This window comes from Rhinolophus sinicus, linkage group LG15, assembly GCF_036562045.2.
Source record: "Rhinolophus sinicus isolate RSC01 linkage group LG15, ASM3656204v1, whole genome shotgun sequence".
Taxonomy (NCBI): domain Eukaryota; kingdom Metazoa; phylum Chordata; class Mammalia; order Chiroptera; family Rhinolophidae; genus Rhinolophus; species Rhinolophus sinicus.
Window position 1 is genome coordinate 22,767,160 of NC_133764.1, and position 10,766 is coordinate 22,777,925.

General features: G+C 41.7%; 1 protein-coding gene across 15 annotated transcripts in view; it reads left to right on the forward strand.

The window, feature by feature from the left end:
• The window catches only part of SYNRG (synergin gamma), a 67,197-nt gene extending 59,031 nt beyond the window's left edge, over positions 1-8,166 (forward strand). For 10 of the 15 annotated variants that reach the window (XM_019732530.2, XM_019732533.2, XM_019732534.2 and 7 more), the window contains 3 exons: positions 5,962-6,072; positions 6,430-6,465; positions 7,478-8,166. In XM_019732530.2, the coding sequence (XP_019588089.2) occupies positions 5,962-6,072; positions 6,430-6,465; positions 7,478-7,609 (279 nt within the window). In that variant the 3' untranslated portion in view covers positions 7,610-8,166. The remainder of the gene's footprint in view (positions 1-5,961; positions 6,073-6,429; positions 6,466-7,477) is intronic. The other 5 variants (XM_019732532.2, XM_074320155.1, XM_074320158.1 and 2 more) reach the window with 1 other exon arrangement.
• The last annotated feature ends 2,600 nt before the right edge of the window (positions 8,167-10,766 follow it).

The following is a 10,766-nucleotide window of genomic DNA, read 5'->3' on the forward strand; positions in this document are numbered from 1 at the left end:
ATGATAGCATTTTTGTCATCTTGCCAGTCTGCACAGTGTTTTAGAGACAGAATCTTCATGTCTTTGCATGGCTATCCTCAGCTGACAGAAGGTGGCTATGGTTGGTAGACTAATGCCCCCTGCTCCTGCCCACCGCTGCCAAATATGTCCCCATCCTAATCCCTGGAGCCTACCGTGTTTCCCCGAAAATAAGACCTAGTCGGACAATCAGCTCTAATGTGTCTTTTGGAGCAAAAATTAATATAAGACCCGGTTTTATTTTACTATAAGACTATTATAATATAATATAATTAATATAATACCGGGTCTTATATTTAATTTTTGCTGCAAAAGACACATTAGAGCTGATTGTCCAGCTAGGTCTTATTTTCGGGGAAACAGTATGAATTTGTTACTTTATATGGTAAAAAGGACTTTGCAGGTGTGAGTAAGGGTCTTTAAATGGGGAACTTATACTGAATTATCCAGGTGGGTCCAGTGTCATCACAAAGATCCTTATAAGAGGAAGGCAGAATACTGAGAATGAGAAAAAGTGATATGACAATCGAAGTAGAGAGAGAAAGATTGGCAGATGCTACATTATTGGCTTTGAAGATGGAAGATGGGACCATGATCCAAGGAATATGCAGGCAGGCTCTAGAAATGAAAAAAAGCAAAGATACAGCTTGTCCCCTAGAATTTCCAGAATTGCAGTGTTGCCAACCCATTTTAGAATTCTGACCTCCAGCACTGTAAGAGAATAAATTTATGTTGTTTTAAGCAACTAAATTCGTGCTAATTTGTTATGGTAGCAATAGGAAAAATTGCACAAAACGTCGTAGCCAAGAATGGCTATTGTAACCAAAATCAAAGTCTAGATTGCTTGTGGAACCTCTGTCTGCATCACTCTTTATATCAGTCAAATTAGGCTAGGTTATGCTGTGGTAAGAAACCAAATCCTCCCAACCTACCTTCCGATGTGAAACAGCAAAGCTTTGTTTCTTGTTCCTGCTACACGCCCATCTCAAGTTGGAGGGGTCTCTGAGCCATGACTTCTCCCTCAGGGCCCTAGATTAACAGCCTTCACCAAAGGGAACATAGCTGGTCACCATGGGGGGTCGAGGGAACGGGACAACTAGCACATTGGTCTTAAAGGGTTCCTTCCAGCAGTGACTTATGCTCATAGTCTTGGCCATGGCAAGTTACATGGCCATGCTTCATTTAAGGGACGAGGGAAGGTCCGTCCTACCTTCTGTCCAGAAGAAGGAGAAGGAGAATATTGGTGAAGAACACTAATTACTACTAAAGTCTCCTTCCTTCATAGCGATTTTCTTGGACATCACGTTAGCAATTTGTCATTGGCTAAAGATTCAGGATTATATGTCCCAGTCTGGCTCTGGGACTTGTCAATGTATAAAATAACTTTTTTTTTAAAATCTTTATTAAGTGCATGAAATACTTACCAATTAAAGTGAATGGTGTTTAATTTAAGGTGGCCTGTAGAGGGCATACCTTCTTATGGAATTACGGCCATTGATAGGTGTCACACTGAGTACTACAGCAATCCCCCTGCTTATAGATGTGTATTTATACAGGTTAATTTTATCATTTGAAAGATTAACTTGACCACAGGGCAATTTATGCAGAGCCTTAAAATTTTCACTGGCATTACAACATGACCTTTTCATTTGCTTCTCTTCTGCTTTTGGTAAACAGATATTAAAGGGCTTTTATTAGTTTGATTTTAAGATTCACAGTTTTCCCAGATTCTAATTATTTCTGAAAAATAGTCCTTATTCAGTAACATCTGTATAAATACCTATAGTGTAGCTTATAGATGTGCCCTACTATGTCTTTAACCTCTTCAAAAAGCTCATTGGGCTTTATTTGTCAAAGTGAGTAATTGTGATCATCATTTAGACTATTTTGTCCTTTCTGGAACACTTTTTCTATATCTCTGAGGGCCCCAACACCAACTGGGGGAGGGAAGGAGGGCAAATGAAATTGTTACCATTTTACAGATGACAGAATTGGACAGCAAACAAATGATAGTCACTCCTGCTGCTAGGTTTAACCAACGTGTCCATGACTGCACTGAAAAAGAAAAGAAAAACCATCCTGTGGCGTGGCCAAGGCCACATAGGGTTATTGCAATCACCTAGATCAGACTCTTCGTGCATGCAGTTGAAACATCGCCTTCCTGTTTCTTCTTTGAGAACTGTCTATCCTTCCATCCTCAGGTGAAGTTTGAATGGATTCAGCTCAGGTTAGATTAAGAAAGGTTTATAGAGCTGGTACATTGTTTCAAATTAGAAAGGGTTGGGGAAGCATCATATATAATCTATACATTTTTCTAGGTAAGAGCCTTTTTCTTTCTGGAGAAGAATAATACAATTTTGCAAATACAAAACAGTGTAGGAACTCCTCAGTGGTTCAGCCTAAAATAACTACAGAAAAGGTAGCTATTACTTGGCAGGAATTTGCCATGATCCTAGGTCACCTCCATATCCATGGGGACAAACCAGCTACACGCCAGCCTCCCAGATCTTTGACTGCAGGACTACAGGACTCTGGTCTCCATTTCACTTCAGCCACCCATTCCATGACCACACTGCACTGTGTTACCACATCCAACTGCGGTACCTGTGCAATCTTCAGTTCACACATCTTTCAGAGCCCAAATTGGTAACCCTCCAACTTTCTCACTCCTGTCCTACACTGCTCTTGTTTCTGGTTCTCAAGACAGGACAATCGTTTGAGCCTCCACTTGGTTCCTAGCGTCTCCCTCCCGTCTTTACTTCCTTTCCCATCTGCTTAGTTTTTAGTTTTTGAGGTTTTTCTGTCTGTCCTAGGATGACCAACTGTCTCGGTTTGCTCAGGACCGAGGAATTTCCTCAGAGCAGTCTTGCACAAGCCAGGACGTCGGTCACCCTAGTCTGTTACATCCATATGTGGACATACTGTATGATGGGACTGCACGTGTCTCTTCCAGCTCCGTGTTCAGTGACATCACATTGGTAGCTTGAAATCAACCATGCTGGGAGTATTTATACCATGGAAATAAGCAAATACTACAAATCCGGGCTTGATTTGTTGACTGTCTAGACTTGAGAAGGTTAGACAGAAAATGTTAATAATGCAGATTAAGCTTAAAAGTGTGCTGTGTCTGTGGCCATTATACTGTGACTAGAATAAAAAGTTGAGGAAGCTTTCTCCAGTATTTGAGAACTACTACCTGATTCAGCAAAGAATGACATTGCGTATTTGACTGACGAGTGAAATTCTGAAACATGTCTTTGCTGTTTCACTTTAGTTTTAGTCCTTAACATGAAAACATCAACCAACATTCACATCAGAACTACACTCTTGCGTGAAAACGAGCATAGGTTGCTATGGACGCAAGAGTTGGGCTGAAATTCCCGAAGAAAGTGTTCTGTGAGAATCAAGCAACTATATAGAATTTGCAACAAAGATGATTGTATGTTTTATTATTTGCAAATTGTGCAGTACACCTTATATCAGTAAAATTTATAATAAACTTATGTACGTGTGTTTGTGTGTATATATATGTATTTGTATGTGTGTGTGTGTGCATACTTTTTTCTCTTTGGAAAGTCAGTTCTTAATGGTGAGAGAGGGGGGCTATTTTGCCCCCAAATTGGCCAGGGAGCCTGGTAAACATCCTACAATGCAGAAAACAGGCCCCATAACAAAGAATTCTCTAGGTTAAAATGCCAAGTTTGAGAAACTCTGCTCTAGTACATATGTAAGCAAAATAAATTGGTTTAGATATACCGAGGGTGCCAAAAAAAGTGTATACAAGTGGACACTTTGGTCAACATTGCTGAAGCAGTAATTTGCCGTAATCAGAAGTGTCTGGACGCTGATGGTAACTACTTTGAGCACCTCTTTGTAATTGCAGAAGTCAAATGTGACTTGTATTCATCTTTTGTTGATATATATTGAGTGTTACGATTTTAAGACAGTTTTCCTTTCTTAAAATGTGTATACATTTTTTTTGGCACCCTCTGTATTTAAAACTTATTCACATTAAGAATCCAGCTCTTCTGAATCATTTGTTTTTTCTTGCGTTGGTGGGTTTTTTGTTCTGTTATTCAAGTGTTTTTCTTAATTGAGAATAACTTACATACAATGAAATGCACAGATCTTAAGTGTATAGTGGATCAGTTTTGACAAATGCATACAGCCGTGTAGCCCAGACTCCATTGATATATGGATTATTTTCTTCATCCCCTAAAGTTCCCTCATGAGCCTTCCCTGTCAATCCCCTGATCTGATTCCAAAACATCCACTGATCCATTTTCCCTAGATTTCCATCACCATAGATGTGCCTGTTCTAGACCTTTTAATATAAATGAAGTTATGTAGTATATATATGTTCTTGTGTCGGGCTTCTTTTGCTTAGCATATTTTAAAAATTCATTTATGTTCTGTGTATCAGCTTGATTTCTTTTATCGTTGTATTAATATACCATGGTTTTTTTAATCCATTTTATTGTTTATAGATACGTGCTTTTTCAAGTTTGAGCTAATATGAATAGAACTGCTGTGAACACTTTATACAAGACTTTTGTTAACATATGTTTTCATTTCTCTTGGGTAAATATCTAGGCGTAGAATTGCAAGTTCATATAGTAGATGTATATTTTAATTTTTAAGAAATTAAGAGCTTTCCAAAGTTGGAACCTGCCCTTTTAATCATTGGGCTACATGCTCCATATTTCATAGATTTGGTATAAGGAATAAATTAGATAATGCACGTCAAGAGTTTAGTGTGGTGCTTAGCACAAGTAGGGCTTGACTTACTAGTGTTGTTATGTTCACTGTCTCTCTCTGGTGACTTCCAGATCTCTCATTCTTGAGCACTAGGCCTGCTTATACATCAGAACTTGGCTGTCCCACAGACAGCTCCACCTCAGCTTGTACGAGACAGCTCTTCTCTCCAACTTCCATCCCCAAATCTGATTCTGCTCTCCTGTGCCTTATTACAGTGAATCCCCTCAGTTGCCCAAGCCTCTCCCCTCCTCACACATCTAACAGATCACCCAGGCCTGTTGATTCCACGGCCTTAATAATAGCTCTTTCATTTGTCCACTTCTCTCCGTTCCCCACTGTTGCTACCTTAGTTCTGACCTTTAGTACCTGTCTCCTGGAGCGCCAAAACAGCCTTGTAACTGAGGCCCATACCTTGAAGATTCCCACCCTCAATTCATTGGCTACACTGCAGTCAGACGTATCTGTCCATATTACAAAGCCGGTCCTGTCATGATCATTAGAACCCTGCACAGCTTCCCAGGATGAGGTCTCAACCCCCTATTCCTATCAAGACCTCATGCTCCATTTTTATCTCCTACCTCCCTTCATAAGCTTGGCTCCCACCCCCTCGGGCTCCCACCCCCTCGATTTCTTCCCATATCTGATCTTTTGCCTGGGCTGCTTGTTCTACATAGAATAACTATCCTTCCCTGCCCTATCTCATGCACCCCGTCCCTTGCACCCAGCGTATACTCATCAGGTTTCTGCGTTGTAGGAAGCATTCTGTGCCATCACATTCCTTCCCCCTGGGCTTGGGGTAAGTGCCCGCACACCTCGTGTGCCCTGGCACTTGGTGCTTACCCCTAGTATTGTTCTTGTCGCACTGTGTTGCCAGATACCCACCTGGGTCCCCACCCTCCACTCTAGTTCTCAGAGGACAGACACTGTTTTTGCTCATGTTAGCATCCCGAGTACCTACAGCAGATCAGGTAGGAACCAGTCACACGTCATCTTAGCATCTCCATCTTAATTTCGAGTGTGGAAGGCAAATCAGCAAATGTTTGGGAAATTGCATCATTGTACTGGTGGTAGTGGAGAGTTTCCTTACTTCGCTGCTGTTGGACCTGTTGGGGAAGAGTGGTCAGGGAGAGAAGCCGACAGCATTGGGAATTGCTGGGCTCTTAGCCATCTGTCTTGTCCTTACAGCCTGATGAAAATTCACTGGATTTTTCCTCTTGTATGCTACGGCCGGGGATCAAGAATGCTCAGGAACTCGCTTGTGGGGTGTGCCTTTTAAACGTGGACTCCAGGAGCCGGGTAAGTCCCACACCTCCCCGCTTCAGGTGGCAAAGCGCTTCCCTGACATGACCTGGGGAACAGCCCCATCTACTCTTCACTACGAGGTCTGTGCCCAGAGGTGGTGGGGATTTTATGAAGCCCTGAAATATGATCACAGGAGCAGGGATAGTCTTTCAAAGGGCAGTGGGGAAGCTGTGGAGGGGACGACCGGATGCTGTTCTTCCCTCTGGCGAGCGTGCTGTTTGCATTGTGGCCACAGCAGCCTGTGCAGTGGGGTGGTGAAGAGACAAGGTTCAAACTCCTAAGGATTTGCTTGCAGGCAAGAGGCCCTGTTCTGGGAATTTTGTTGACCTCATGGTTTCAACGTTATTTCAGAAAGAAGAGAAGCCGGCAGCGGAACATCCTAAAAAAGTATGAACCAGTTACACTTTATTTTAGCGTCTCCATTTTAATTTGAGTGTGGAAGGCAAATGAAATGATTCCACTGCCATCCTGAACTGTTCCAATCATGAATCCTTTACTGAGTCATCTTTGTTCCCATGTTTGATTTAATCAACTAACGTGTCTGTATGGATCCCCTTCGGCCTTGTGTGCATGCTTGTATCTCATGATTGGCTTCTGGTGTTGCAGTTATTTTTCTCCGCAATCAACAGTAACAGAATGAGCACCTCCTGGAAGACAAAGTTGTAGTGGCATACAGAATGAGACCAAGGAGCTTCAGGATTTGGCCATTATAAAAAAAAAAAAAAAATCGTTTGGGTTTTAGAGTTTTATTTATTTGTTTACGTGTAGTTCTTTAGAAAACACCACAGGATGTGGTTCAGGTTATGACTGGCTGGCTGTAACTTACCTATAAGCATTACTCATCTGGAAATAATTCTTAGGTGTTTAATCTTCATTTTTTTTGCAAATCTTGTACCTCATTGGACTTTTTAATGATGTCAGTTCAGTTATGAGCTCCCCATGGCATTAGACCCCAAGTTTTTAATCTTTTGTTTTCTTTCATGATAGGACTGTAAATCAGCCAAAACCTTAAGGGATCGATTACATTATAGTCAATGGCCAGCCTGGGGGAAGGGCTTCCTTCAGCAGAAGGGATAAACTCAGCCACAGCCCTTGGCTCTTTTCATCTCCCATATCATGACACTCCCTCCAACCCCCCAGAGACTCCGTCTACCTTTTCTATGAAAGCTTTGCCCTCTTTTGCTGAAATTGGGTGTAATGGTAAAGATTTTTTTCATACTTTTAATTATCAGCTGAAAACTTTACTTGACTTTCTGTAGCCACCTGCTCAGCTCAGCTTTTGTGTGTGTGCCAGTTTGGCCTCGGCCTCTGACCTGGAGAAGTGTATGTGCTGGTAGCTGATTGGCTCTTAGGTGCAGAAGAAGCTGACTTGCCCCACGTATCTGTTTATTTCCGGCAGGCATTCAACTCAGAAACAGACAGTTTCAAGCTGGCTTATGGAGGACACCAATATCACGCCAGCTGTGCCAACTTCTGGATCAACTGTGTGGAACCCAAACCTCCTGGCCTCATCCTGCCTGATTTGCTCTGAAAAGCTACTCTGTGAAATACCAACTGGGTTTTGTTTTTTTGTGTGTTTGTTTTGTTTTGTTTTGTCACACCCATGAGTGACAGGGACCAATGAACAGAATGCAAGTACTGCGAAGTTCACTTCCATGAATCTATATGAAGAATTCTCCACAAGGTGGGGGGCGAGGGGCTGTGGAAATTCTATCATTCCTACAGACGACCCAAATTTGTCCTGTGGTTCCCACTGCCAGGCCTTGGGATTTGAGGTAAAATTGCCCTACCCAAACTGCTTGTGGCACCAGAAGTTCGCCAACTCATCTCTAGCTCTCTTAAGGTGTTTTAAAATATGGACCACGATTTTCTTTATCTGAGGAATAATTTGCTGCTGCAGTATTGAAACTGTGAAGAATTGACATTTGAAGAAAAATAAATTATTGTTATAGGACTGGAATTGGCAAGACTGTGTTGAGCCAGTGCTTATTTATATCTAGAACACATACTGTCCTGTGAAGTAGAGTGCATTTATCCTCATTAAGTGTGTTCATATCTGAAATGAATAAAAATGGGAAATTGTGGTTACATTTATGTTCTTTCTATGGAAAAAATTCTGCTTGTCTCCATTGGACAATGGCAGGTAGGTGAGGGCAGACTGACCAACTCTGCTGTCGCAACTGAACCAATGCTCTACTCTTTTCTTTCATTTCTAAAACTATCAACTGTGAAGAAGACTTTTTCTCAAAGCATGCCTGGCAGAGCACTTGGCAGTGGAGAAGAATGTTTGTTTTGACAGAGGCCCAAATCCTTGTATATCAGGACGAACGAATATCCTTCCCCTTAGGAGCCTCCGCTGAAAACCTTCTGTTTGGCCTCACAAAGACTGAACATGGTATTTTTTTCAGACAGGACTTAGAAAGGCAGTGGCATGAAATCTCTTTTCAGTGGCCTCTGTCCAAATTTCGAGAAACGACTGCATAGGGACCAGTGCTGCCTGACTTTGCAGTTCTGTGTGAGAGACCTGAAAATTCAGGGTGAGAAGGTGGGGTTCTCGGCCTGGTGAGGCGAGTAGTGTGATATATATTTATGGTAGAAGTGCACAGCTTAGAAGCAGTGGAAGAAAATTGTTCAAAAACAGCACTGAATTATAAAAGGAAAAGGCTCATGCCTTTAGTGTAGGAAGTTTTCTTTGTCACTTAAACTGAATGCATAAAATCAGGGGAAAAGAAGAAAACCAGGTGGTTATGTACTGTGTTATCCCGGGAAAGAACATGCCAATCTAGGACACACATTTCTCTGGATTACGTGCTTTATGAAAAGATTTTGAATCTTGTGTTTCACTTGGTATGACTTAGGCTCTCTGACCTACACTTAGTTTTTTATTTGTAAACTGGAAAAGTTGGTTTTGCCTATATAATTGCTGCTTTACATAATTAATTTGATTCTTTTCCCTTTTCAGGACAGAACTTGAGGGACTTCTGTTTTGTTCCATCATACACCTTTTACCTCCATCTTCTCCAAGAAAGGTACAGAACGTTCTTGTTATACAGCAATTGATGGGGCTCTGCTTCACCTTGTTCTGCACCAGAATGCAGAGGTGTTATTGAGATAAATCTGTGTTTCCTTCTCCTTTGCTCTAGGCCAGGGGTGTCCAAACTTTTTTCAACGTTTTTCACCAAGGGCCATATGTGGTAAAATACACAAACAGCTGGGCCACTCACTTGAGGTGAAGTATGCATTGCCTCACCTGGTTTATTTAAGTAAACTAAATATATTTTTGGAATTTGCTGTGGGCCGATTAACAATGGATCATGGGCCGCAGTTGGCCTGTGGGCCGCAGTTTGGACACCCCTGCTCTAGATGATTCTGTCCCCAGCTCCTAAGGACTGAGACAGCTGTCTCTGGATTGTTACTTTCACAGCCTTTGCCCTCCACAGGGCTTGGTGGAGTGTCGGGAACACATGTGGGCCAGTTTCTAGCAGGCTTTTCCTGAGGCCTCTCTGCTCCAGTTCAGCCTGAGTAGCACCTAGGGTTTTGGCGTGGCACCGGAATTCAAGCCGGCTTCTAATTGGTCTTGTACAGTCCATAATAGACCATAGCAAAATCTACCTTTGCGGTAAGAATGTCGCCCAGTTTGACAGAATTTACATTGCTGAGACATTTTTTGGAAATGCTATAGGGACTATTCTTCTGTAAGAATGGCCTGTGTCAGTAATTTTTTGAATTATGCTCACCTGATAACTAGATTGGTTTCCATTCCTGGATATACTCCAGAATGCCTCAGATAAAATGCCTAAGTATATTTTCTGCTGGCCTTGGCACGTATGGTATGTTTAGTCACTCCATGGGAGGTGCAGTAGGAAAATTCAGCAGATGTCAACAAAAAGCCTTTGCTGTGAAAAGTAGTCATTACTTGTAATATCTGGTTAATATTGGAAATGTTTTATTAGACACCACCAATAAGGACTTGGGGTGTGCGGAATACCGTTGCGTTGATTTTCCTTATTCAAGTTTATTAAAATGACTCAGTGTTACATTCAGCTTTACCTCAGCTCTTGTTAGCCAAGAGCCCAGTGTCCTTGGAAACTGTAACCAAGGTTACTCATTTCCATACTGTGCATTGTGCAGGCAGCTTCACCCTACTGCTTGAGTGGCGATTAATAAGCACTTTTCTTTTTTGGTATTGTATTTTGCCTTTAAAAATGTTATGGCTTGGTATGTAATTTTTGTCTGGACGTGCTTGAGGTAGATGTGGCACTACATTAGGATGTTATCCATGCTTTATTTTTCCTGTGGCTACTAGTTAGCACTCTAGGTAGGATGCTTATTTTAAATTTGAGTATTTTGAATGCATATACATATTTTTGTCTGATTAAGGATGCCTTCTAGTTGCCTTTTCCTTAATGACTAGTGTTCTTAAGCTTCAAAAAGATTATAGGGCCTTTATGTTATAGAAATTTGAAATGCTTGCCCTGCACTGGGGATCAACACAAAAACGCTTGTGACACCTTCTAGGTCACACACCTTCCTTTGTGACCAGCTAATCCACTCTGACACTTAGAAAGGTGTTAGGCTTCCCAATTGCTAAGAATGCTCTTAGTTATTACATCTGTGGTGGTGTTTGCTAGGATTTCTGCAGGAAATTTTCCTTAATTACCAAGGACATCTGTCACCAGGTGTTTTCT